This window comes from Pelodiscus sinensis, chromosome 16 (genome assembly GCF_052426305.1).
Source record: "Pelodiscus sinensis isolate ZL-2025 chromosome 16, ASM5242630v1, whole genome shotgun sequence".
In the NCBI taxonomy this organism is placed as follows: Eukaryota; Metazoa; Chordata; order Testudines; family Trionychidae; genus Pelodiscus; species Pelodiscus sinensis.
The window spans coordinates 12,722,278-12,750,277 of record NC_143067.1 but is presented as its reverse complement, the minus strand read 5'-3'; the positions used below and the strand labels follow the sequence as shown (position 1 = coordinate 12,750,277).

At 44.3% G+C, this 28,000-nt stretch overlaps 1 protein-coding gene across 7 annotated transcripts; it reads left to right on the top strand.

Moving 5' to 3' along the window:
• The first annotated feature begins 15 nt into the window (after nt 1–15).
• LOC102459928 (F-box/LRR-repeat protein 21) lies at nt 16–28,000 on the top strand. Of its 7 annotated transcripts, none has more exons than XM_075900433.2 (8): nt 16–186; nt 6,127–6,226; nt 7,071–7,148; nt 7,614–7,698; nt 17,291–17,749; nt 20,802–20,924; nt 23,346–23,517; nt 26,831–28,000. In XM_075900433.2, exons 5-8 carry the CDS (start codon nt 17,378–17,380, stop codon nt 27,472–27,474), a joined length of 1,311 nt encoding a protein of 436 aa, XP_075756548.1. In that variant the 5' UTR covers nt 16–186; nt 6,127–6,226; nt 7,071–7,148; nt 7,614–7,698; nt 17,291–17,377; the 3' UTR covers nt 27,475–28,000. The 7 variants fall into 7 exon arrangements, with proteins under 7 accessions (XP_075756548.1, XP_006116090.1, XP_006116093.1 ...); XM_006116028.5 differs by having other exon boundaries at nt 7,009–7,148; XM_006116031.5 differs by lacking the exon at nt 7,614–7,698 and having other exon boundaries at nt 6,131–6,226; nt 7,009–7,148.

The following is a 28,000-nucleotide window of genomic DNA, read 5'->3' as shown; positions in this document are numbered from 1 at the left end:
GACTGCGCGCGGTCACGGTCTGCGCATGCGCCGCGCGGAACGTGCTCGGCGGGGGAGTTGGTGAAAGAGCTCCTCCCCCCCTCAGGCGCGGCAGCGAACCGTGGCTCTGCTGGCTCCCGGTTGGCCTAGATTCAGGAGCTGAGCTTTTTGGCCCAGTCAGCCGGCGGGGGCATCACGGCCGCAGCGGTGAGTGAGAGGGGACGAGACGGGGGAGCGCGCTGCTGGTCGGCGCGGCGGCCGAGGGGGATTAGCTGCTGCGCAATAGGGCCCTGCCGGGACCTGGGAGAGCGGGCCGCTGGGGGGGGCGGGGCGGCGGACGCTGTTGCCGTGTTTCGCGCTGCGTTGGGGTCAGGGGTGCCGGGGGCAGCGAACGGGGCTTGGGGCGCACTATGGAGATGGGGGCGGGGCGGCCCAAGGAGGGGCGCACTGGGCGGACGGGAGGCGGGGCCCGGGCGAAGGAGGCGGGGTCGGGCCCAAGGAGGGACGTACTGGGAAGATGGGGGCAGGGCGCGGCGCGACCCAAGCAGGAGCGAAGGGGGCGGGGCGCGGCCCAAGGAGGGGCGCACTGGGGAGAAGGGGGCGGGGCGCGGCCGAAGGAGAGGTGAAGGGGGCGGGGCGCGGCCCAAGGAGGGGCGCACTGGGGAGAGGGGGGCGGGGCGCTAGAGCCCTAACCTGTAAAGTCAGGAACTGCCGCGGTGCGGGGTAATTGGCCTTTAGCCCCTAATTCACTCTGAGCTCCAAAGCTGCTTCTGTTCCTGACGTCTGTCCGGTTCGCGTGGTGTCTGCCGGGGTTGTTTATAAACAGCGGCCCAGCTGCTGGGGTTATTCTAGTCACCTCCCCTGTGCCGGATGGGCTCTTTCAGACTGGTGTTTGGGAGCGAGAGAGATGAAAATGAAACATCCCGTGGCCTATCTTCCATCAGACATCAAGTTCAGTGTCTAATACTGGATATCTCTTCTCAAGTGAGAGACTTGGCAGGGTCAGGTATATTGTAGAAGAGAGGTAATACTGAAATACAGCTGAAAGGAGCAAATGTTTTAGTGGTACTTTGTTAGGCATGACTGAGTTGATGTCACCTTTCAGTGTGTAGATGGAGCTGAACTGGGGCAGTGTCACCAAAGACTTCTTATAATTGTTGGTCTGTACAAACTGTAACCAAAGGAGAGTGTCAAGTTAAAAGGGTAGAATGTTTTAAGTTTGATACAATATGCTACTTAATTAGGGTGAAATGCTGCAGGAAAAACTGTAGAGAGCATCTTGATTTCTGTTATTCCATAAAGAATAGGTTTATACTTTATAAGTTAAAAATATTGAAAGGGGGACTTTTTAAAAGTGTTTCATTGGAACATTGAATAATTACAGAATAAGGGGATTAAAAAGCAGCTTTAACAAAAATTAAAAGGGGACTTCTTTTCAAACAGGAGTTTAACAAGATTTCTGAGTAACAGCTATTTTAGTATTTGGAAAAACAATTCATAGTCATGGGTAAAAATACAGAACTCAATCAGTAGCTTCATTTTTTTTTTTCAATTATGTGGGCTAATGGGTGAGAACAATTTTTGGAAGTCTGGAGCCCATCTTCATATTTAAAGTAACTGTGTCATCCCTAGGGATGTAAGCAAGGAGTCCACTAACCGCTAAGCCTAGGTTAATCTAGTTGACTACTTGCATTTCCTCCTCTTCCCCCCCCCTTGCTCCATCTGTATGAGGCAGCAAGATGGGAGCAGGAGCCAGTGCTGGGGGGGAGCTGGCTTAAATGCTGCAGCAGCCTCCCCCATTCTTCTCTCTCTGTCTCTCTCTCTCTCACACACACACACACACCCCCACTCCACTCCCCAGCAGTCTTCAAGGACTGCTGCCATCCCTTTATCAGAGACAGCAGGGAGCTGGTTTTTTAATTGGCTTCCCTTGCAGACCAGCTACTGCCTGGCACCCCGCGCTGCTCGTTTTGTTAGTGAGGCAGTGGCAGGCGGTGGTGTCAGGAAACTCTCTGGGGATGGGGCTGGACTGCACTTGCTGCCAGTCCCGCTTCCCAGGGGCTATAGAATAGTTGACTAACTGCTACGAATTCAGATGGTTAGTTGACTGTTCTGTTATCCAATAGCTAACATCCCTAGTCATCACCTGTACTCTGATATCATACAGCAAAGGCAGGAGGAATGACAAACCATTTTTATGAGTTTTTTACATTTAAATACTGTCCTGAAGCAAGTGTATTCCAGTTGTCAGTAGGGATGTAAAATCCCATTTAATTAGTTAACCGGTTTAATGTTAAGTTTAAATTTTTAAATGCAGGGGGATACTTCGGCCCAGCTGGAGTGCTACTGGGACCACTGCAGAAGGGGGCTGTCCCCTGCCTGTTGCAGGCCATGTGGGGCTGAAGCAGCCTCCCATCTGTGTGGGCAGGAGGCTGCTTCAGCCCGCAGTGGTTAACCATTAACATCCTGGCCTGGATTATGTTTGTCTTAAAAAATGTCTACCTCTGTCTTTCCTTTAGAATAATAGTACAGGCAGTCCCCGGGTTACGTACAAGATAGGGACTGTAGGCTTGTTCTTAAGTTGAATCTGTATGTAAGTCGGAACTGGCGTCCAGATTCAGCCGCTGCTGAAACTGATCAGTTTCAACAGCGGCTGAATCTGGACGCCTGTTCTGACTTACATACAGATTCAACTTAAGAACCCCAGGCATCCCCAAGTCAGCTGCTGCTGAAACTGATCAGCGGCTGATTCCAGGAAGCCCGGGATAGGGGCTTCCTGTAGTCAGCCACTGGTCAGTTTCAGCAGCGGCTGACTTGGGGACGCTCCTTGGCGCTACTGGACCAACCCATCAGCTCCCAAGCTGCTCTGCCCCAGGCGTCCTGATTCAGCCGCTGCTGAAACTGACCAGCAGTGGCTGAATCAGGACGCCTGGGGCAGAGCAGCTGGGGTGCTGCCGGGTTGGTCCAGTAGCGCCCAGAGCGGCGCTACGGGACCAACTGGCAGCGCCTCAGCTGCTGTACCACAGGCGTCCGGAGCAAAGCCGCGGAGCACGGGGGCAGCGGGACAGCCCAGACGCGCCGTGGCTGTCCTGCTGCCCTCAGGCTCTGTGGCTTTGCTCTGCTTTGCTCCCTGTCCCCCTGGTCTGCAGACCAGGGGGACGGGGAGCAAAGCAGAGCAAAGCTGCGGAGCATGCGGGCAGCCCAGACGCGTCTGGGCTGTCCGCTGCCCGCGTGTTCCGCTGCTTTGCTTCCTCTCCCTGGTCTGCTGGAGACCAGGGAGAGGGAGGGCCCCGTTTGTAACTGCGGATCCGACAGAAGTCTGATCCGCGTAACTCGGGGACTGCCTGTAGTCCCATCTTAGCTGGTGATTATAATCGGTTTCCTGTTACTGCCTTGATTCTTATTTCTTTAAGCTTTGACTTTCCCTTAATTTAGGATTTAGGACCTAGTGGGGAAAAATTGCAGCTCCTGATGGAGCCGGGATGGAACCTGGAACTGCTCAGGTCAGCCACTCTCACGGCCAGGCTACTGTGAGCCGCATGTGCGCTCATGGCCCACGCCATTCCACTCACAGCGCCCAGTGCACTACGTCATATCCTGCACGTGTGGGCCAGGTTGCACACAGCGTCCCAGCCTCCACGTGCTAGCAGCTGCCTGCTGAGGGCTGGCGGTGGCTCTGGGACCTGGGCATAAAGTTAGTGGGGGAGGGGGATTGGGTTAGAGTGGGGAGGGGAGGTGCCTGGCTCTGGGGAAGGAGAGGGGAACCGGGTTGGTAGAGGGTGTGCGCACGGCTCACCGGCCACTCAGCGTGCCAGCTGCTCAGCGCATGTGCCCCAGCACCTGGAGGGAGATGCACGGCTCTCGCAGTGGTGGTGGCTCCAGCACCTGAGAATTAGGTTAGACTGGAGGGGGGATTGGTGTAGAGGGGGGCCAGTGCCTGGCTCTGTGGGGATTGGGTTAGGGGTGTGCGTCCTTGGCTCTGGGGAAAGGGACTAGGTTAGAGTGGGGGGGGGGGAGAGGAGGAGAAATGGGGAGGGGAAGAGCATTCAGTGCGCTTCCTGAGATCCGGGATCCCCAGGTACTGGCCCCAGCTATCTCTGTCCCCTCCTCCTGGCCAGACCCCCCCCACGAGCACCCTGTTCTAGCACCCTGTCCCCACCAGCACAGTTGGGTCCACATTAGTGAGGCTTGGAGGGGGTTTGGAGCAGTTATTTTTTTAAGCATCTCACTTGTATGGCCCCGACTGACTTTTCTGTGGATCAGTGACCCCTGACTCAAAACAGTTTCCCCGCCCCCTCCCCCATAAATAAAGACAATGCTGAAACATTTTGTGTTTGACATAATATTTTATTTAAAAATGAATCCTGGCCATCAAGCCCCAAATTGGGACGGAGCCCCTAACTGGCTGCAGCATCATAACACTCTTGCACCACCCTCCTCCCCCGGACCCAAACCTGAACCTATCATACACTGGAACCCCCTGTCCTGAGCCTCTCTCATCCCCAGTCTTCTGCCACAACACTCCTGTACCATCCATATAGTGCACTTAAAGGGCCAGTTTCCTTTCCCGTGTCAGAAATGTGCTGGTTTCTACAGTTTTCTGGATGCTTAAGTTCCAGATATGTACAGTAAAACCTGTGCTATCTTCTGATTTCTATTTAGAACCCCAGAATATTTCAAAGAGATCTATTATCTTTTTGTGGTGATGAGCAATGTTTTGTTATAAAGGATAGGCCACATTATTGTAACTTTTGCACCTTGAAAACTAACTAGCTTGTTAATCTTAGTTGTCTTGAAAGCATGCTAAATCAGACTTGCTGATGAAACCCAAGCATATATCATACATTTTAGCTATTTACAGCTATTTTAATTCAAATATGTACTTTCTGAGATGCATTTAGCTTAATAAGCCAGTTGAGTTGCACAAAATGCGTTCTTTTGTCTTGCTTTCAACTCTTATTCTGGTTGGATATTTCAAATCTTTCTCACTAGCCTAGGTCACTTTTTTTACTTGCCCACATCACCAAGAGGAGGAACCAGGCTACAACACATCAGAAACTGTATAAAACCAGCATTGTTTTGTTCTGCAATTCTTTCCTTCAGAATACAAACATTCTCACAACATGTATTTTGTCTGCACTTGAATTTCTCAAATGTTACCATTCAGTACCAGGGTCAAAAACTTCAAGGGGAAGTGTATGGATCTTCTGGCATAGTTATCTTATGCCAGCAAGTTTATGTAAGATGTGTAAGACTTTATCAGTTTGTGCAAAACCTATTGGGACATTGTGGATTGCAAGAGACATTTTATCAAAGCAATCATTGAACACCTGCCCCTTAGGTTTGTTCCCGTCAGCAACATACTTCTCTAGACCACTTCCCTCAGGCCTCTTTTGTGGCGTACCCCTTGGCCAACCTTGCATGGCTCTATATTCTTTCCCAATTTGTGGCTTCCGACACCACTCCAAGTTGCCTAAAGAATGTCTGTTTTGAAGAATGAGTATCTTTATGTAGTTTTCTCACAATCCTTGTTTCCTGTACTTGTTCAGTAGTTTGTGTAGCAATAGAAAGTTATTTGTGTGCTTCTAACACCAATAGGATGTTAAGCTAAACAATAAGGCAAAACAGCTATCTGTACCCCGTACAAATACTTAATTATTCCCTTCAGTTTAGTGATGAGGTTGGTAGTATCAATTTTTATGTTAAGATTTGTGTGCAGTTGTCAGTTATAGTCAGATCTTGTAGCTCTTTAGCTCTTACAACATTTGGTTGGATTTACTTTAGACTTTCACTTCACATTGACTTCTCTGCATAAGTGGTTTACTACTTCAATTCCTTATACCTTTTGTTAAAGAAATGTAACAAATATGACTAATTAAAACTAAATGACTAAAGCCCTGCATGGATACAAAATTCCTAGATCGTTTTTGCACATGCAGATATGTGGATATATCCATGAAGTTGGGCTGACAACAAAATTTGTTTTTGCTGTGCTGGGAGCTGCTATATTTCTCTGTATAAACGTCAATAGGAAAGAAAAAGGCTAATGAGGTGACTAGTTCCTTACTACCACACTCATTCTTATACAAGATGGAGACTCAGCATTAATTTTTGAACTTAAAATCTTTTTGTGGCATTTTTATCTAGACAGGAAGTGAAAGCGGACAGATGCTGGTGAATGCCCCATGGCCGCGGCTATCACAGTTCATTCACCCACTACCCACCGTAACTTGGAAGCTTTCTTTAGGTAAGAAAATTGAATGTCCTGTACAATTTACACAATTGGGCTTTTAGATCTAATTATATTGGTTCTATAGCTTTATAGTTATACAATATGCTCAGATATTTTATGTCATAGTTGCTTTGTTTTTATTTGTGTAATTACTAATTAAAGTATTTACTGTCAGAGCTTTCTTGTATACTGTAACAGCTGATACCTTTCTGCAAGAATGTTAATGCATGTGCAGAACCATCAAAAGGGTACAGTCAACTTCAAAAAATCTTCTGTTAGGAATATCATGTAATGGTAGGATGTGCACGGGTAACACAAGATTACTGTAACCGAGACATCAAAGTTAAAAAAAAAAAATTCGGAATGCTATCCACACAGATTCTGTCTTGTGTTTTGGCTTCTTAAAATCAGACAAGTACAGCTCCCCAACTCTGATATTCTTTCTTGTTCCCTGCCAATGCATGGAAGTATGTACCCCTTTAGAGAGTTGCTTGATCAAGAGGAATGTTGTATTTTTGTGGTGGTTTGATAATATGGCATTTAAAATCCTTGTAATAGTATAGCTGCTGCTAACAGGTCCCTTCTGAAAGAATAATTTGGCACCAGTTGAGAGCCATGCTCCTTGGAGTTCCCTGTTCTTTTGCAAAACTGCTGGATGAACGTGTTGAGACTAGTCTTTCAGTAGTGCTCTTGGTTTAATTAAAATACTTTAAGAATTCTTTAAGAATTCTAATAAAGTCCCTCATGGACTTCTCAGACTTTGCAGGTCAGTTTGTCTTTGGTCAATGACTTTACAGGTCAATTCATCTTCTGGGACTCCTCCCTGCCTTCTGGTTAAGGAATCCTTTCACACACACAGGATGGCTCAGCAATGGTATGGATGTTCAAATACCTGAAAGGTGCTGATGTTAGACAGGAACTTCCACATTCTTTGGAGGTATGTGTGCATGTGCACCTCTGATTGAAGGCTGCCTTGATTATATCACTTGGAAATTAGACTGTAGTTAACTTCAGTAGTAGTCACATCCTATTTTTAAATAATAGTTTACAATATAGTATCACAAATACAACTATTTTAATTAATACCAGAATAGAACAGAAGGTTCTGTGAATATTTATCTATAAAAGAAAAAAAAATTAGAGATCTATTTATCTGGAAACTGTACATGTTATATAGTCAACTTTTTTTCAGTTTGTGGTTCTGCATTTGGTATCACGTAACAGTGTGGTGCAACTTTGCAAGAGTTTTAAAATATTGCAGAAATATATCAAATGCCAAAACTATATCAGACTCAAAACAACTGATTGTTTACCCATATTTTGTTCGTTTTGCAGTCTGCATTTTATGTAGCATGTTTAAGCATTTACAAGGTACTTACTCCGTATTTTGGCCCCTCCCTAGCATTTGAGGTGTGGTCACAGTCATTGTGTTCTCATGATTCTCAGTTGCCAAGACCGTCCTTGGAGACCAATGGCAGCACCCACAGGTTAGACAAGCCTCTGTATGCTACCTCCTTATCTGTGCTGGGTACCAGATGTCCATTTCTGAGCAAATGACCCTTTATATTTAGAGAGTGCATGCACAGGTTTCATAGTTGTATCATTTAGATGATGTACAGATTTAAAATTTTAGCAGTGTTTAATAGTTGTGAAATTTTGAAGTGAATAATAAATAGCATTTATAAAGATTCACTAAAAATATTGCAAAGGGAAGCAATATTTGGAAAAGCTAGAATTAAGGTTACCAAATGTAACCTTAATTCATACACATACACACCCTGCCCTTATATGACCATTGTAATGGATATGCGCAACATTTTTTCCACGCGTTCTTATGACAGAGTATTTGAGGCTCCAGAGGGGAGTCTCTTGCACAGACTTGTTCCCATTTTCTTTCAATTATGACCTCTTTTGCCCTGTCTCTTCCCCACCCATGATTCCTAGTCCTATTTTCCTTACCTAGCAAACGCCAGTTTCCACTTCTGAGACTTCCTTTCCTAGTTTCTTTGTCTGGGCTTCCAGTATCTGTTAATCATTTACCGCCTGTGTTTCCTATCCCTGTGGTTTCTTTCCTCAGGCTCCACATCTAGTATGTCATGGCTCTTTTTCCAGGCTACTTGTCCAGCTAGTCCTAGTTTCTCCAACACTTTCTCAGATTTTGTTCTTCCTCACGTTGGTGCTCATCTAGTCATAATCTATTCCACCTAATTTTGCTGTTTTCCATCTGTATTTAAATTGAGATCTCCATCTTACCTGAGCCTAGCAATTATGTAGTTGAGATTGAGACCAACACTCAGGTCTGGTTTCCAGACTGGCATGCAGCATCTTTGTGCTACAATTTCAGGCAAAGTCCTGCTCAGCTCCTGGTTGGGGTGTGTGATCAAAATCTTTGGAAAACTTAGCTGTGAAGTGCTAATAAGTCTGAACCATATGTATACTGCAGTTTGTCAAAGGTCGAACTTGGCCTAATTTGGACAGATTTTCATAGAAATATCAAGGTGTACCTTTGACTCCCTTCCAAATGAAAATCCTTCATGTGAAGGGTTTTAGTTGCTTATCAAAGAAGATGCCAGAAGTAACATGGGAAAGCATGTACTCTATTCCTTATTGTTAGAATAGCTGAGCTATTTCGGGTGACTGCATTTTTGTTTAAAAAAAAAAAAAAATTCAGCCAGAGGAAGACATGTGGCCTGGAAAAACTCATCCCAGGAAGTTTAAAGTTTGCATAGTTACAAAGAACCAAAAACAGAGTTTTATAATGGGAAGCTATCAAATTGCAGAGCCATTTAGTAAATATTTTAACAGGTAAGTCAGACCCTTTTGTCAAAAACTGAATAATGAAGCAACACATTAAGGCTGTGTCTAGACTGGCAAGTTTTTCCACAAAAGCATCTGCTTTTGTGGAAAAACTTGCTAGCTGTCTACACAGGCCGCTTGAATATCTGCAAGAACACTGACGATCTCATGTAAGAAATCAGTGCTTCTTGCGGAAATACTATGCTGCTCCTGTTCAGGCAAAAGTCCTTTTGCGTAAAAGCTTTTGCGCAAAAGGGCCAGTGTAGACAGATCAGATTTGTTTTGTGCAAAAAAGCCCCAATTGTGAAAATGGCGATCGGGGCTTTTTTGCGGAAAAGCGCGTCTAGATTGGCACAGACGCCTTTCCGCAAAAAGTGCTTTTGCGGAAAAGCGTCTGTGTCAATCTAGATGCTCTTTTCCACAAGTGCTTTTAATGGAAAACTTTTCTGTTAAAAGCATTTGCGGAAAATCATGCCAGTCTTAGACGTAGCCTAAGGGTATATTAACATGAGCTAATATGCTGCTCTTATATTTTTTAAATTAGTAAACATCAAATTCTTGATTTAGTTTTGAAACTTGTCTGTTTGAACAGAATAATTTACCGTATATTCCGGCGTACAAGACGACTTTTTATGTTAAAAAACATCCCCCAAAAATCGGGGGTCGTCTTGTACGCGGGGTATACATCCCAGGCGCGCCTGGGATGCCCCCCCCGCCGGCTTCCCCCGAGGCTTTGCAAAGCTGCTGCGGCTTTGCTCCCGGTGCCTCTGGTCTGCTGGGGACCGTCTCCAGCAGACCAGGGACACCGGGAGCAAAGGAGGCGGAGGGGCGCTCGGGTATAAGATGAAACCCTATCTTTTAATTAAAAAATTAGGGGGTCGTCTTATACGCCCAGTCGCCCTATACGCCGGAAAATACAGTACAGTTTAATCAGTTAAAGACAAAACTTCAGTTATCTTCTAATGTATTATGGTTTAATCACCATTTCTTTTTAATGTGGTTTTCCTCTCCCTATTTCTGTGTGAAGATTACACAACAAAACTGAAGTACAGCAAAATTGACTAGATAAAGAGCAGAATATTTTTGTGTCTCAGTTACGGTAGTCTAGATAGTGAAACAATAGATTTTCATACTACTTGTTTCCTATTCTTGGACCTGATTACCTTTCAAGGTGTGTATGTGGGGAAAATACTTCTGAAATAATCATATGCAGTGTCTTAGGAGCTTCATAACCTTCTGTGAATTGACTTGTGTTCTTCGTTTTTTGTTGTTTGTAAATATGATCATACTTCACCATAGTCTTTAAAATGGATTTATTGCTGGAATAATTTCTCTGGTGAATAAAGTCATCTATCTACAAAATAGACAACAGGGATGCGGATCATAGTGAGCTAGCGTTCTAACTAGTTCTATGAATAGATGTCTTCTCCGCTGGCATTTCTCTGCATTGAACATATTTATTTCCTGTTCTTCCAAGTGATGTAAACCTACAGTCTCGTTCAATTCCTTACTAAGCCCTGCAAAATCAGGTCGCATTAGTAGTGGAAAGTGTCATCTTTCAATTTTCTCAAACTGTCATTTCATCTCAGAACATGGATTACTACAGCCAGATCTTTAGTTTCATCATTCTAGATTCCAGAAACTAATTCTGGCATTAAATGTGAAAGCTTTGCATAGCCTCTGCATTGGGGACAATACAGTTGCTATTTTTCTCAGTGGACGAGGATACCATAAAAACATCGTTTCTGTGTCATAGTCTTAAAAATGGCTTCAGACTGGCAACAGAAGCATATTGGGAGCAAACTTAATTTTCAAACATCCTCAGTGTAACAAACTGCTTATAACAACATTGACCATATGTCCATCTAAGATTCTTCTTTTATGATGAAGCTCTATCAAATCTAAAGCCTATGGGCTCACTTTGTCTCTGACATCTGCCAAAGTGACTAAAAAGGATTCTAGTTATGATAGAGGCATGTGATCTTCTAAGGTTTAGAACAAACCACTGACTCATTTACAGCCACTTTCCTCAGGGATTGGGGTACCTGGCCCTGCCCACACACCACCCCCAGAATGTCTCCTGTAGGCGTTCTGAGGGTGGGGTGGTGTTGCCCCCAGCGCCTGCCCTCAGTACTCTAGGGTGGCTCAGGCCACGCTGCTGTGTTGCTTCCCAGTGCCCATTGGGCCTGGGAATCTGGATCCATGTGGCCTCCTACCTTCCTACTGCTTTCGGGGATGGGGAGGTTTGGGTTGGCTCAGCTCGGGCTGCACAGCTGCCTCCCTTCCTTCTGCTCCTGGGGATGTGGAGACATGTGCCGGCTCAGGCCATGCAGCTGCCTCTCTTCTGACTACTCTGGGACACGGGGAGGCTGTAGCCATGTGGCAGCCTCTTACTGCTGCTACGAAGGCTTGGACGAGCTGAAGCCATGGCTGCCTCCTTTCCTGCTGATTCTGGGGTTGGGGGTGCTCAGGCTGTATGGCCTCTTCCCTCTGATGCTCTGGGGATGCTGGGGCACGTGTGTGCTCTTCCCCTCCCCGTGGTTTGGGGTGCACACTGCTCCTCCTCCCCTCCCTGTGGTAGGGGCAGTGCCTCAGTGGAGCGGGCAAGGCTGTAAGTGGGGCTGGAGGCCTGCCTACTCCAGCTGCACCGACTCCCCATGTACACAACTTTACTACCCTTTCCCCTGGTTGCCTTCATAAAGGTGCAGCTGGAAGTCTAGGCATTCAACTCCTATTGGCTTGCCTCAACTACCTTCTGTGCCTTGGACAATTTCCCTCTTGGTCTCCAACCCATAGGGATATTAGTGGGACATAAGCAGATCATATCAGGATCCTGCAAGTTCCTGAAAAATATGAAAGTACAACAATATTTCAAAAAGTAGTTGGATGTTTGAGAGAAATACTGGATTTAGTTTTGATACACCATTAATATATAGAAAGTGAAGGGTTACTGTCCATATTTTAATTGGTAAAAATTTCTTTTAAAGTTCCTGGACTAAAAAGACAAAGGGTTTGTTGGTGCCATGTTTGTTCCAGGATATTTGACAGACAAGGTGGGTTAGGTAATATCTTTTATTAGACCAGTTTATATTGTCCGGTAAAAGATTGCTTCTCTCACCAACAGAATATATTACCTCACCCACTTTGTATCTCAGAAATGGGTTTAGTTTTTTCAGAACTGACCTACAGATACACACAAAGTTAGGCTTTTCATCATTGAGATTAGTTGTCTCAAGCTTCTACAGCTGTGGTCACCAACCTGTCGATCGTGATTGACTGGTCGATCGCGAAGCGTTCGGGCAACCCTACCTCACATTTTCTCCCTACCCCCGAGAAGCCCCACTACCTACCTCTAGTTCCGGAAGTGCACGGGCTGCTCCCCTCCCACAGCTCTGTTGCATGCTGGGGGAGGAGGCATCGGCCCCGGAGGAGGAGTGCGGAGGCTTCCCTGTGCCACCAGCGCTGGAGGGGTGAGTTGAGCGCAGGGGTTTCCTTGTGCCATGGGAGTGGGGGTCAGCCCCGGGGTTTGGCTGGGCTGGGCCGTGCTGTGCTGCGGGAAGGGGGTTTGGCCCGCAGGGGTTGGCCATGCAGCAGGAAGGGGTTGGCCGCCTGCGCTGCGGGAGGGGGGTTTTGGCCCCAGGGCAGGTGCCCGCAGAGGTTGGCCGCGCTGCGGGAGGAGAGGGGATGGGCCAGGCCACGCTGTGGAAGGGGGGTTTGGCTCCAGGGCAGGCGCCCATGGGGGTTTGGCCCCGCCACGGGAGGGGGGGTTGTCCCCGGGGTAGGCACGCGAGGGGGTTTCCCTGCCCCGCGGGGGGGGAGGGAGAGGGAGTTGGGCCCGGCCCGGAGGAGGCATGTGCTGGCTTCCCTTTCGGGGGGGGGGGGGGAAATCCTCGGAGGAGGCAGATGCAGGGGACTCTCTGCTGCCACTGGCACCCTGTCCCCACTCCCCAGACCCTACTCCCCTGTGCCCAGCTACAGAACTCTGTCCCCATTCCCGTCCCCACTTCCCGAACTCTGTCCCACTGGCACCCTGTCCCCTGCTGCAGAACCCTGTCGTCTGCCCTCCCAGCACCCTGTTCCCTCTCCCCTGCTCCCAGCTGCAGAACTCTGACCCCACAAAATGCATAATTATAAATGCTTCATTTTAGATTTAAATAGCATGAATAAAAAACAGACCATTTATTTCATAACTATAAACACGTTATTTTAATTTTCTATATTGCATAATTTAAAAATAAACTGTTTATCAGAGTGTGTAAGTAAGGGCTAGGGATAGCAAGTGATGGACAGGAGGAGAATAGAGAGGGCAGGTCTTCAAGGAAGGGGCAGGGCGGTAGATCTTCGCCTGTTCTGAGATTTAAAAAGTGATCGTCTGTGTAAAAAGTTTGGAGACCACTGTTCTACAGTATTCTGTAAGTTGTGAAATATTGGGTGAGATTTGTTTAGTTTTCATGGACATTGTTTGTAGAGAAGAGTTGACATTCAGTCAGAACTCTCTTTCTGCAGCATACTGATAAACCCTCTAGAGATTGTATTCATGTCATCTTGGATTAATATACTTTGGTTTGTGTTCAGGTTTAATTTATACATTCCTGTGTGTATCTTAAATTATAATATGTACTGACATCTGGCCCATAGAGTTCAACATGTAGAGTCTTACCAAATTCATGGTCCGTTTTGCTCCATTTTGAGGTTGTAAGTTTTTAAGAATTGTAAATTTGATTTCAGTTGTTTACAATTACAACATTGTGAAATTTCAGAGTTAAAAGAGGTTTGACCCCAAAAAAGGTGTTTTGGCAGGGAGAAGTAGCAGGGTTATTTTAGGAAGGTTGCAGTACTGCTACACTTCTGTGTTGCTTCTGGCAGGGCACTGCCTTTAGAGCTGGGTGCCTGGCTAATAGTTGCTGCTCTCCAGCTGCCCAGCTCTGAAGGCAGCATGGAAGTAAAGGATGGCAATATGGTGACCTACTTAAAATACCATACAAAAGCCGTGAGGTGTCCTGTGGCACCTTATAGACTAACTGAAGTGTTGGAGCATAAGCTTTCGTCGGCAAAGACCCACTTCGTCAGATGTGTGTAGTGGAAATTTCCAGAGGCAGGTATTAATATGCAGGGCAGAATCAGGCTAGAGATGAAGAGGTGGATCCAATCAGGGAAGATGAGGCCCACTTCTAGTAGCTAGCTGATCTGGAGGTGTGACTAGCAAGAGAGGAGAAGCTGCTTTTGTAGTTAGCCAGCCATTCACAGTCTTTGTTTAATCAAAGACTAAGGCTAGCTAACTACAAAAGCAGCTTCTCCTCTCTTGGAATTCACCCCTAGTATAGGAGCCAAGTGTCAGATAAATGTCTGTAGCCTAGGTAAATGTATAAATAAAGCATTAGAGTGTTCATCTTTCATCCATTATGTTTTGTCAACTGTGTAATATGAGTTCACATTTTAAAAAAGTGAAGTATTTGAAAAGCACTGAAATTCTAGGTTTAGGATACAAAATCTATACTGCAGGTTCATCTGCTTTGCTTGATCAGTGTCTTGCATTGCTTTTATGTGCAATAATATTGTATGTATTTGTCTTGCCATAAAAAAGTATATGGATGAAAACAGATATTGAGAGCTTAATTTAATTAGTTTTACCTATACAAGTTGTTAGATGACGTGGGGGTGATCCTTCACAATGCAGTGGCACTTAATCTTATCTACACAGGAGAATTAATTCCAGTTAGCTGTTATGCTTAAAAGAAGCACATGGGATCTTTTTCAGGGCGATAAGGCAACATACCGTATTAACTGAGCATAGATAGATCAATAAATGCTTTATCATATGCATATGATACAGTACATGCATACTCCATCTTGTTACTAATAGTTGCTTCCCCTAACTGCACTAGCCAAGTGAGTTAGATGGGGAGGGAGTGGAGCCGGGCTTCTGCTGAACCAAATCGATGCTCGGATGTTGACAAGACAAAAACCCAGGGTCCCCCTGCAAGATGCCTCATATTTGTCCCTGTCATGCAGCCAGTTAGTCATCACCTACATATGCGGTGAGATATTTGTGGGACCTTTTTTAATGCTGCTTCAGAGGGTCCTTCCAAGGGCATGTACTTAATGCTCGACTCCCAAGGCCATCTATATGTCCAATTTTCTTTTCAATGAGCTCACTTCACAAGTCTTACTGTCCTTGGATCTGGCTCCCAACCCCTCTCCAGCCTTTCAACTGCTGCTAGAGGTGCTCACCTTTCACACCCTCTCCATTCACACCTCATTAATTTCAACAGGGCAATCCATGAAAAGGGAGAGATCTATTATACTCCTAGAAAAATATTTTTCTTTACCTTAACTATTCCGAAGGCCTACAACATAAAGGGTTGATACAAAGTTTCTATGGAAGAGACTGGATACAAAGTTTCTCTTAATACAAGGGATTCTATAAGAAGGCTTAACACAAAGATATATTAATAAAAGACCTATATATATATGACTTACAAAATTTCTCTTAATACAAAGTTATATGAGAGCAATATGTGGTTACATGGAAATGTTAGAGATTTATCCATATAGCCAGGGCTTGCCAATCAGCGGCAAGCCCTGCTTGCCAGCCACGTGGTTCTGCGCATGCGCAGATCACTCTGCGCCGGCTCTTCCGGGATGGAATCTGCTCGCCATGGGTGACTAGATTACATTGTTTGTCAAGCCCTGCATATAGCTAAAGTGGATTGAGTAAGACGCACATTCATTCCATATTTTGACACTGTTATGGAGTTACCTTAGCTTGGTTTAGCTTAATTCATTGAACTACAGGCAGTCCCTGACTTATGCGGATCCGACTTATGTCGGATCTGCACTTACGAACGGGGCTTTCTCGCCCCGGAGGTCGAGGTGGCGGATTGCTACCTACGAGCTCCGGGGCGAGAGAGCCCCGTTCGTAAGCTGCTCCGGTGCCCTTGGTCTGCTGGAGACCGTCTCCAGCAGACCAGGGGCACCAGGTGGGTTCCCGCGCTTCTGAGGCTTTGCCAGAGCAAAGCCTCAGAGGCGCGGCACCCCGCTGCCGCTGTGGCTCTGCTCCCCGTGTCCCTGGTCTGCTGGGGGGGGGGGGGGCGCAGCTAGTGTGCCCCCTCCCCCCCAGCAGACCAGGCTTTTGTTTTGGACCCTGGGGCAGAGCAGCTGGGGTGCTGCCGATTGGTCCTGCAGCGCCACTCTGGGCACTACTGGACCAACCTGGCAGCACCCCAGCTGCTCTGCCCCAGGTCCTGATTCAGCCGCTGCTGGTCAGTTTCAGCAGTGGCTGAATCAGGACGCCTGGGGCAGAGCAGCTGGGGTGCTGCTGGGTTGGTCCAGTAGCGCCCGAGGAGCGGTGCTACTGGAGCAACCCAGCAGCACCCCAGCTGCTCTGCCCCAGGCGTCCCCAAGTCAGCTGCTGCTGAAACTGACCAGCGCTGACTACAGGAAGCCCGAGGCAGAGTTGCTCTGCCCCAGGCTTCCTGGAATCAGCCGCTGATCAGTTTCAGCAGCAGCTGACTTGGGGACGTTTGGGGTTCTTGAGTTGAATCTGTATGTAAGTCAGAACTGGCGGTCAGTTTCAGCAGCGGCTGAATCTGGACGCCAGTTCCGACTTACATACAGATTCAACTTAAGAACAAACCTACAGTCCCTATCTTGTACGTAACCCGGGGACTGCCTGTAGTCATTTTAACACTAAACACTGTGGATACTCTTACTCAATGCAGTTTAACTAATCAACTGCACACCTTTAATTAATTTAAATTCACACCTTTAATTCATTTGGATTAATTTTTGCCATAAGTGTCCATATGTAGGTAAGCCCTATTTTGCCATTTTGGCTGCGAAAATAAGACAAGTAGCATGATATTTCACACATCCATCACTTTGGGGGAAAAATACACATGATAGTGAGTCTTAAGAGACAGAAATATACTAAGAAATTACTGATGTACTCTCTAGTTTGAGCCTACTTATTAGCAAATCTTAGTCGGTTTATTTTCAGTTGAAACTTATGCATATGGTTATCTCGCTCGGTTGGTTGGTTGTTTTGTTTTTGTTTGAAGAAGCAATTGATAGTGTACTTCCATGAAGTACTATCACATGAAACTGCCGTTGGGTAGCTCATCTGGACCTAGAAAACTTGGTTTCATTAATTGTTGTGGAGCATACCATATGTATGGAAATGACAGTACATTATATCTAGTGCAGACATTTTGTATGATAGTCAGATTTACTTAGGCTAGCGTGTTTTATCTGGTTTCCTGATCTTTTGTACTTTTTTTTTAGAGATCTACTGTACTTGAAAACGTACAGAAAGCAGTGTACCTTCATTACATCACACTGCTCTAGTACCTGAAATTGTTTGCTCTGAGAATGAAGAGAATCAGGCAGACTGTTAAAACTGAGAACCCGGTTCTCCAAACACCACAAAGGTCAAAAAAACTGAAGACTTGTTTCTATGGATCAGCATTTGACAAGTCTCACCTGCAAACATTGATGGACTGGGGAACCCTGCCCCTCCATGTAGTTTTACATATTTTTCAGTTCCTGCCTTTAGTTGATCGAGCACGGGCATCTTCTGTTTGCCGAAGATGGAATGAAGTTTTTCATATCCCTGACCTGTGGAGGAAGTTTGAATTTGAGCTTAACCAACCAGCTACTTCTTATTTAAAGTCTACTCACCCTGATCTCATTCAGCAAATTATCAAGAAACATGCTGATCATCTGCAGTATGTCAGCTTCAAGGTAAAGATAGTGGAGGCTTGTTTTGTCTTTTTACTTGACAATTGGGTTTGCATGTCTGTTAATTTTATTACATCTCTCTGTTCAAAAACTTTTTCTAAGAATAAATTGGTATGAATATTTCATTGAATGCATGGATGGTTGCTGCATCAAGCATCTTTGAATACCATATTTTTTCCCAGAAGGAAGCAGTTTCTAAAATTATGTACTTACTATACATGAATAGGATCTATGTCACGTGATTTTCATAGCCTGTTGTAGTTCATTTAGTGTTTTATTTCCAAAGAAACATTAATTTTGTACAGCACTGTTAAAATTGTGACCTTAAATAGTAGTTCAGTGGTCACCAACCAGTAGATTCTGGTCTACTGGTAGATCTTGAAGCCTCTGAGAGGTGATCCTGACTGGTTTGGCCAAGAGGCCATCAAGTGTCAGCATTTCAGCTGTCCCTCCCCCCACTGCTGCACAGCTCCTGCCCTCTGCCTTGGAGCTGTCCCCTCACGAATCTCCTGCTTGCTGGGCAGGGGAGGGAGAAGAGGGTGCCGATGTTGGAGTGCCCTCCCTTCCCCCCTCCCCTACTCTGTATCCTATCTCCACAGAGCAGAAAGGGGATATAACAGGGCTTGGGATGGAGGGAGTTTGCTGGCTGCTTTTTGGGAATGGTGCAGGGCCAGGGCAGGGGTGAGCCTGCCTTAGCCCTACTGTACCACCACCTAGGAGCCACCTGAGGTCCGTGAGGCCCAGCCGGAGTGAATGAAACCCTACCCTAGTTATGAACATCACCCCTAGGCCCTTGCCCTAGTACCCCTGTTTCCCAACACCCTCTCCGAGCCTGCTCCTAGATTCCCTCCTGCACCCCAACTGCCTGCTCCAAGGTCAACTTAGAGCCTCTCTCATACTCCAGATCCCTTAATCCAAGACCAGAGTCTGCACCCCAACCATCAGCCCCAGCCTGGTGAAAGTGAGCGGGGAGGGAGGGAGGATGGAATGAGCAAGGATGGGGCCTCGGAGAAGGAGCACAAAGATGGGGGATACGGGTATTTGGGTTTGAGGTAAATCTTCAATTGCACTTAAATTCAAAAAGTGATCTCGTGCTTAAAAAGGTTGAAGACCACTGTAGTAGTTTACCATATTGTATTGAAAAATTATAAAACCAGTATTGTCAGTGGAAGTATACTTTAAGACGGGGCTATTCAACTTTGGAAGCCCTGGCAACCACAGTGATATTCACAGGACATGCCAAGGGCTGAAACTTAAGCATGGTTGCATGAAAATATATGCAAATACACGAAACTGGCTCTCTTCACACTGACAGGCATGAATACAAAGATTAAGGCAAGATTACACAATATGCAGGCCCCATTTAAGTCAGTTCTGCTGATATTAATAAAATGCAATATATAGTGTACCAGATTTCTACCCCGATGACAGCCCAGGAATGTAACTACTAAAAACGTACATCAACAGAAGACTATTGTATTGGCTATTTTTTTTAATTGTTTTGTTTTAGCTCTCACCCGCGGGCTGCAAAGAAACGAGTTGCATGTTGAGTAGCCCTGCTGTAAGATTAGGATGAACATTGTTTACTGAGGTTTTTGTTATAGTGGCAATAAGTGCTGTCTAGATTAATCCTCAACTTTTATTTTGGTGATTTTTTTGTTTAGGTGATTGAGAAATATTAATATCTAAAACAGCACAATAATGTTTATACACATGGTAAAAGTTCATGGTCAGAATGCTGCTTTAATGTAGTCTGCCCTTGATTCGGGTGTTAGACCATTCAGATGATGATCTTAATGTAGCTTGTCTTGGACACGTACCATGAAGAGTAGAGAATTTTTTCTGTTGGAAGACTGGTTTTAATTTGGGACTACAGTGTTGTAATCTGGTCCATTTAAATGGGTGGGTTTATAGTAAAAAAAGCACTTTAGTTTATTAACAGCACACAGGGAATGACTTTAACTCTCCCTATGGTGTTCACAAACTAAGGAACTCTGAAGGCAAATAAGAAAGGAAATTAACAGCAGTTGCTAATAATGTCCTTCCTTTCTTGCCTTCAGAGTTCTTGTGATGCAGTTCTGTTAGCAGTCCACGGTTAACTTTTTAATTCGTTTAAGTACAAGTAGCTACTTCACTTAATAAAACTGATTTGCTCCTTAATATATTATCTGATTAGTGATCCAGATGACAATATGGAGGTCATATTTTATAGCTCTTGACAAAGGAAGGTATCACCCCCATTTTACAGATGTGGAAACTGAGATAAAGATGTAAAGAGGCTTGGGGAATCAGGTTCACTAGGTTGCACTGTGTACACTCTGGATCATTTTTCTGGGTAACTTCTATTTATTTATCTTGTTTTTAGACCAAAATAGACTCTAAAAGTCTGACTGTATTTTCATACTTATCAAGTAGCATCAGATATAGAATTATGGTATACTAGGGGGCTATGCTCGCCAATCCCCCTCTCCCTGGGGTAGTCAGCTCTGGCTCTCTCCCCCCTACTGCTGCTGAAGAGGTCCAGTCTGAGGCCATGCTAGCCCTGGTGCTCTCTCCCATGGAGTACTTGGAGGGGAGGGCATGCTGCTGAGGGTGGAGGTAGGCAGCGGGACACACTGACATGATGACAGTGTCCTGCAGGAAATTGTTTTTATAGTGAGAGACATTAACTTGAAATTCAATACTAGACATGTGCAAATTGGGATGTTGAAAAGAAATGCAGAGATAAGACAAATCAAAGATGAGTGGATCACCGTAAGATGTTTAGTGTTATCAGGACTATCAGAACAGGATTATCAGAACAGGATAATTACACAGTGTAATAAGTATTGTAGGCAAGTACTTTTCATGAGAGTTTACTGCCTTCAAATTATTAACCACTTACAAGTAAGTTTCACGTTCTTTTCTTTATACCAACTTTTATTTGCTAAAGTGCTATCTTCTGCTTAAAAAACTGATGCTACTCTGTTTTGGCTATTAAAATATATATTTTATCAAGGTGTTGACTTTCTAAGAAGCAATACAAAGTGTTTTTTGGGTTTTAATTTTTTTTAAGGTTGATAGCAGTACTGAGTCTGCAGAAGCTGCCTGTGATATCCTTTCTCAATTGGTGAATTGTTCTATCAAGACATTAGGTTTGATTTCAACAGCGAAACCAAGCTTTATGAATGTCTCTAAGGTAATGTCTTATGGATTCTCAAATTTTACCTTGCTAGACAGTATAACAAATCATGATGCTTAGGTGTTAAATAAGCTATGTAGATCTTGAATTTAAAAAAGTAATTTTTATAAACCCAACCCTTTAAAGTACACAAATGCACAAGAGTTCTATTTCTTGCTAAACATTTATTTTCATAATTGTATTTTAAAGAATGACATGCATTTGACATCACCCTATTCTTAGAACTTTTTGCTCATCTGAGTTTTACAGAAGTCAGTCTATTATGTGTATATCCACAACTCTGATCATGTGACAACTTGATTATGATCTCAGTTGGGAAGGTAGGCATTTGCTTATGTCTAATACATTTCAGTGAGTGCTAAGGCATAGTGCTTAATAGGGATGTGTATGTGCATCCTGGCACACAGTTAAGTGATAAGCCCAGGCTCATCACAGTGGGCACCAACCAGTCAATTGCAATCAGCCCTGACAGTCAATCTCTATGCAGTCACCAATGCTCCCCTGCAATGAGGCTCCCGTGTTGGCACTACAACCTCCCACCCCTCACAAAATTGGAGCCAGTGCTGGCTTCTTGAGTGGGAAGTCCCAAAGCTCTTGATCCAGCTTGTTAGGAAGTGTGCACTGTTCCTCCACTCCCCACAGTAGCTGGCATGATTCCTTATCCACCCTACCTTCCCCCATGCTCTGGGGAGGAGGATATAACATGATGGCAAAGGATCTGGACTTTGAGCATCTGACTTTCTTAAAGGAGCGGCACGTGCTTCTTCCATCACTGCCTGTAGATCCTGCCCCAGAGATACTCGTTCCTGGAGACCCCCAGGTACCTGCCTAGCTACTCCTGCCCCCTCTCCCCTGCCCAGGCACCCACCAGCACCCTGCTCTTGCCCCCTTCCTCCTGGCCAGACACCAACCTCCAGTTTGTTCCTGTAGCATACCTCCTACCCAGGTTCTGCACCCCCATTCCTATCCTGTACACTTAACCCCTCATTTTTGGCCCCACCCCAGAGCTAGGGGGGTCTGCAAAACCCTGGAACCCCTGAAGAGTTGATCTGGCCTGAGACCTTGAACCTAAGTCCTACCTACACTGCCCACCCCACATCAGCCTGGAGTGCCAGGGGAGTGAGGTGTCTCAGTAGGGGCTGGGTATTTGTTGCATCTCTCGTGTGGTCCCTGATTGATTTTTTTTTTCCTGTGGGTCAGTGGCCCCTGACCCAAAAAAGGTTCCCCTCTCACACAAATAAAGACAATGTTGAAACCTTCTGTGTTTGCACATATTTTATTTAAAAATGAAGCCTGGCCAGCAAGCCCCCCAGTTGAAGCCAAGCACTCATCTGGCTGCAGCATCATAACACTCCTGCACCCCAACCCTGAGCCCATCACACACTTTAACCTCCTGCCCTGTCACATCCCCAAAGTCCTGCACCTCCCACATCCCCAATCTTGTCACAACACTCCTGTACCACCCACACACTGCAAACCTGTGCCCATCATACACCCAACCCCCCTGCCCTGAGCCCTTCATACACCCTAACCCAAACTCCTGTCCCCCCACATACCTGCAGCTTGCTCAGCACTCCAACCTTCCACCTGACCCCAACACTCTCTCCAGCCTGGAGCTCCCTCCCTGAGCCAGTATCTCCTCCTCCACCCTTCTGCACTCAAATTTTACCTCTTATCCCTTCCCACACCCAAATCCCTCATTCCCACCCCAGAGCCCGCACCTTCTGTCTCAGCTCAGTGAGAGTGAGTAAGGGCTGGGGACAGCAAGTGATGGACAGGGTAGGACCCCAACGAAGGGATGGGGTAGACCTTGGCTTGCCCTGACACTTAAAACGTGATCTTGGGTGTGTAAAGGTTGGAGTTCACTGGCTCATCAGTTAATGTGCTGGGTTACACACAGCCCAGACCATCTTCTCCCTCCTCCTCTGCACACTGCTGCCTCTATAGCATGAGGGGCAGGGGGGGCCAGTATGTGCATGTAGCCTGCAAGGGCTCAGTTTCCACTCAATCAAATATTAATTCAGAGAATTTTCTGTTCTGGTCTTGCTGGAAAACAGAATATTTTTTAATTTGTTTTTTTTACTTACTGGCAATCTGTAGCTAGCTCAAGCTCTTCATCGTGTACACTTTTATCATTGAAAAGAGGGGAAATGAGGAGGAGGGCAGAAATGCTTGTGTTAACTGTGTAAGCATTAAAATAACCCCTATGTTAAGAACAAGTATTTTATTATATAATTTCAGGAATTAAATAATTTTTTTAAAATATGCTAATTTCCCTTTTCAGCACATTTAACAAACTAATGATTCTGCTACGAGACAAAAGTTCACTCAATTATGCTATGAATATAATAACATTTAATGTCCACTGAAGGATAACTTACACTCTCTTCTCTCTCCTTCCTCAATTTCTTTGAACAGGCTCATTTTGCATCAGCATTGACAGTAGTGTTTGTAAACTCCAAGTCATTATCATCCATCAGAATTGATGACACACCAGTTGATGATCCATCTTTAAAGGTTCTTGTTGCTAACAATAGTGATACTCTAAAACTATTAAAAATGAGTAGCTGTCCTCATGTGTCACCTGCTGGTGAGTAGTAAGTCTATTTAAAAAGGAGGGGGAATAGTAATGCAATAGTTACTGTTGAGGATGTATTTCTGTTAACCTGTTTTCATGTACTTTACATTTGGAATATTTTATTCTTTCACTTAAAATATTTCATGCAAATTGTCAGCTCAAAGGTGGTACTACAACCTTCCACTTGACTATTTTCAGTTGTCTAGAGGGTGGAAAAATATCATCTTAATATCAAGGATTTTTTTAGAGCAAAGTGAAAGGAAAGCATCAGACTAGTACTGATATTCCTTTCATGTGACTTAAAATTTTTCTGATTTTATTCCTGTTTTGGGGATTCTTAAAAAAGCATTAGAATGCTTTTTTTATTTCTGTAAAGATGTAAATAAAATTTTAGATTTAAAGACTCTTGTGCAAGTAGTCCAATATGAGTGCAAGTACTTAATTACATATACTGTAGTAATGTCTCTTTCTGTAGCATAAATATAACGGACAGAGCTTTGTGATGTAATTTTACTTGAAATAATGAAGTTGTTTAAAATTCATGAACTGCTCATAGCTTGCACAGTTATTTTCTAAACTTTAAATTGTTTTTAATAAGGTAAGATGAACAGAAATACATGCTGTATAGTGTTTATTTAACAGTTAAGACCCATAAAGCTGTACTTTTTCAACTCAAGTAATGTAGTACAAAAGAAACTAATACAAATGTGTTGTGGGAAATTAAATAATTTTCAATTTCCTGAATTGTGAGGTACTATTGTAAATGTTGTTATATATTTATGTCTGGTCATCACAACTTTAACAGTGATAAACTTTGTGTGTTCTGAGTCTTAAAAAATCTTAATGATTTAAAGAAGTTTGTGAAGATTTTTTTTCTACACAAATATGAAATGAGTCCAATTGTGTACTGAGGCTTTAGATGTCAGTTTAGTTGCAGTTTTCACAACTAAAATAAAGATGTATTCTTAAATTTTACTAGTTAAAGCTTCTGCAGACCAAATTTCCCTTCGGTAACAGATGCACAACTTCTCTTCAGCTCATGCCTTGTTAGTGCTAGTCTGTATTCATTGCACTCAGTGGCTTTTTACAAGTGTAACTGAATGAACAGTTGGTAAGCTGTTCTCTTGATATAACAAATAGACCAGTGTTTCTCAAAGTGGTCTCTGAGAGAGCTGCTACCAAACTGCTGCTGTTTGTTTACTTACTGGCTCCGCAGACACAGAGCCTTGCTGCTCCAATTAGTTACGGTTTGCCGTTTGCAGTCAAGAGGAGCCACGAGGCTCTGTGTCTGAGTAGCCAGTAAGTAAACCACAACAGTCCGGTATCTGCTCTCTCTGAGTGGGTCCATGGGCCACTTTGAGAAAACACTTGAAATACACTATAGTTCAGTTCACTTTCTTACAGGTGTCTGGTATCCTAGGACTAAGAGGAGTAAAAAACACTGTGTGGAATAATCAGTAAAGTAAGCAAATATGAATGCACAAAAGTAGCAGAGCCATTGAATAGGAAAATTCCATATTTAGCCAATTTTCACTTCTCTTTAATCTCTTTATATTTTATACAAACTTTTTTAAATGAGAGAGCTTTTAGGGATGCCATCAAACATGAACTATTGTAAAGTTGATAGCTTTGGACCTTTTCACAACCTACAGAAATCATAGAATCCTAGGGCTGGAAAGAGACCTCTGTAGGTCGTTGAGTCCAGCCCCCTTCCCAGAGCAGGACCAGCGCTAACTAAATCATCGCAACCAGGATTTTTGTCAAGCCGGGACTTAAAAACCTCTAGGGATAGAGATTCAACCATCTCAGGTAATACGTTCCAATGCCTCCCCATCATCTCGTGAATAGTTTTTCCTAATATCCAACCTAGACCTCCCCCACTGCAACTTGAGACCATTGCTCCTCGCTGTGCCATCCATCACTACTGAGAACAGCCTTTCTCCATCCTCTTTGGAACCTTCCTTCAGGAAGTTGAAGGCTGCTATCGGATATACCCTCTCCTTCTCTTCTGCAGACTAAGCTCAAATCCCTCAGTCTCTCCTTGTAGGTCATGTGCTCCAGCCCCCTAATCATTTTGGTTGCCCTCTGCTGGACCCCCTCTAATGCGTGCACATCCTTTCTATCGTGGGGTACCCAGAACTGGATGCATTACTCCATATGTGGCCTCCTCAATGCCGAATAAAGGGGAATAATAACTTCTCTAAATCTGCTGGAAATACTCTCTTAATGCACCCCATTATGCCATTAGCCTTCCTGGCTACAAGGGCACACTGTTGACTCATATTCAGCTTCTCATCCACTGTAATCCCCAGGTCCTTTTCTGCTGAACTGCTTCTTGGCCTGTCAGTCCCCAGCCTGTAACAATGCTTTGGATTCTTCCATCCCAAGTGCAGGACTGTGCACTTATCCTTGTTGATCCATATCAGATTTCTTTTGGTCCAATTCTCCTTTTTGTCTAAGTCACTCTGAACCCTATCCCTACCCTCCAATGGGTATCTACTTCTCCTCCTAGCTTAGTGTCATCCGCAAACTTGCTGAGGATGAAATCCCCTAGAACCGATCATTGGGGTGCTCTGTTTGAAATGGACCACCAGCCACACACAAGCTGCTGATCACTTTCCATTGAGTCTGACAATCTGGCCTGCTTTCCAGCTACCTTACAGTCCATTTATCCAATCCATACTTCCTTAACTAGCTGGCAAGAATATTGTGGGAGACAGTCTCAAAAGTATCGAGGTATATTACATCCACCGACTTCGCCATGTTCACAGAGCCTGTTACCTCCTCATAGAAGCTAATCAGGTTGGTCATGCCTGACTTGCCCTTGGTGAATCCATTTTGATTATTCCTGGTCACTTTTCCCTCTTCCAGGTGCTTCAAAATGGATTTTTTGAAGATCCCCTCTATGATTTTTCCAGGGACTGAGGTGAGGCTGACCGTTCTGTCGTTCCCTGGATTGTCCTTCTTCCCTTTTTTAAGGATGGACATACATATGCCTTTTTCCAATCAATTGGGACCTCTCCCAATCTCCGAGTTTTCAAAGATAATGGCCAAAGGCTGCAATGACATCTGCCAAGTCCTTCAGTATCCTTGGATACATGAAATCCAGACTAATAGATTTTTGTGTGTGTAGCTTTTCTAAAATCTATTAATATTACTACAACTTTTCTGGAAATATTCGATGTTCTGGATTATGGGTTTTCTTAAGAATAATACACAGCTTAGTGGCTTGAGAAACTTTTAATGAAAACACAATATATATTTGTATATTTAACTTTGTTAAAGAAATGTACATTATTTATGTATTTCAAATTTTTTGTCTTAGGAATTCTTTGTGTTGCTGATCAGTGTCATGGTCTTAGGGAACTGGCTTTGAATTATTACATACTAAGTGATGAACTGCTGCTGGCTCTTTCAAGTGAGAAACATGTGAACCTTGAACATCTTCGCATAGATGTTGTGAGTGAAAACCCTGGACAAACTGAATTTCATACTATTAAAAAGCAAAGTTGGGATGCACTTGTTAAGCACTCCCCCAAAGTCAATATTGTGATGTACTTCTTTTTATATGAAGAGGAATTTGATGCATTTTTCAGAGAAGAAACTCCTGTCACGCACCTTTACTTTGGTCGGGCAGTAAGCAAAGCCATGCTAGGTCGTATTGGAATGAACTGCCCCAGGTTGATTGAATTGGTGGTGTGCGCTAATGGTCTTCAGCCACTGGATGATGAACTCATTTGTATTGCTGAACGCTGTAAGAACCTAACAGCAATGGGCCTTGGTGAGTGTGAGGTTACCTGCAGAGGTTTTATTGAGTTTGTAAAAATGTGTGGAGGAAGGCTAACTGAGCTTTCTATTATGGAGGAAGTGCTAATTCCAGATAATGATTACAACCTGGATCAAATTCATTCAGAAGTCTCTAAACACCTTGGAAGATTGTGGTTCCCTGATATGATGCCTACATGGTAAACTGGTTAGATCAAGGTTTTTGCTTACTGTTCAAATAAGCAATTATAAAAAGTATCTCAACTACTTAAATGAACTGCATCTAGACAAAATGCTTCAGTAACAGTGCTAGAATTAAAATGGAAAATAGAATCTAGTATACTTAACAGTAGACACATTGAAAAGATGTCTGTGGGATAGAGGGCTTTTCTTTCTCCAACTAAATTAAGCCTGTTGGCTTCTGCTGAATTAAATTTGTTCCATTAAATACTTTTAGTACAAAGTTTTGCAGTTGTTCTAGACTTTCTGATGTGTTGTAAAGGAAGTCTAAAACTTGCCTGCTTGATAGGGAGTTAAATGGAACTTTTGAGTAAACTGTATTTGCAGTGTCTCTTTATCCAATTCACTAACTTTTTTTACACATAGAACAAATACTTTATATCATAGCTATTCTATTTCAGATTGCTGTTAATCTATTTTAATGTGCTTGTATGTGTTTAAATATTGCAAATTAAGGACTTATGCTGCAATAAAAAGCTTTTGATTTTAA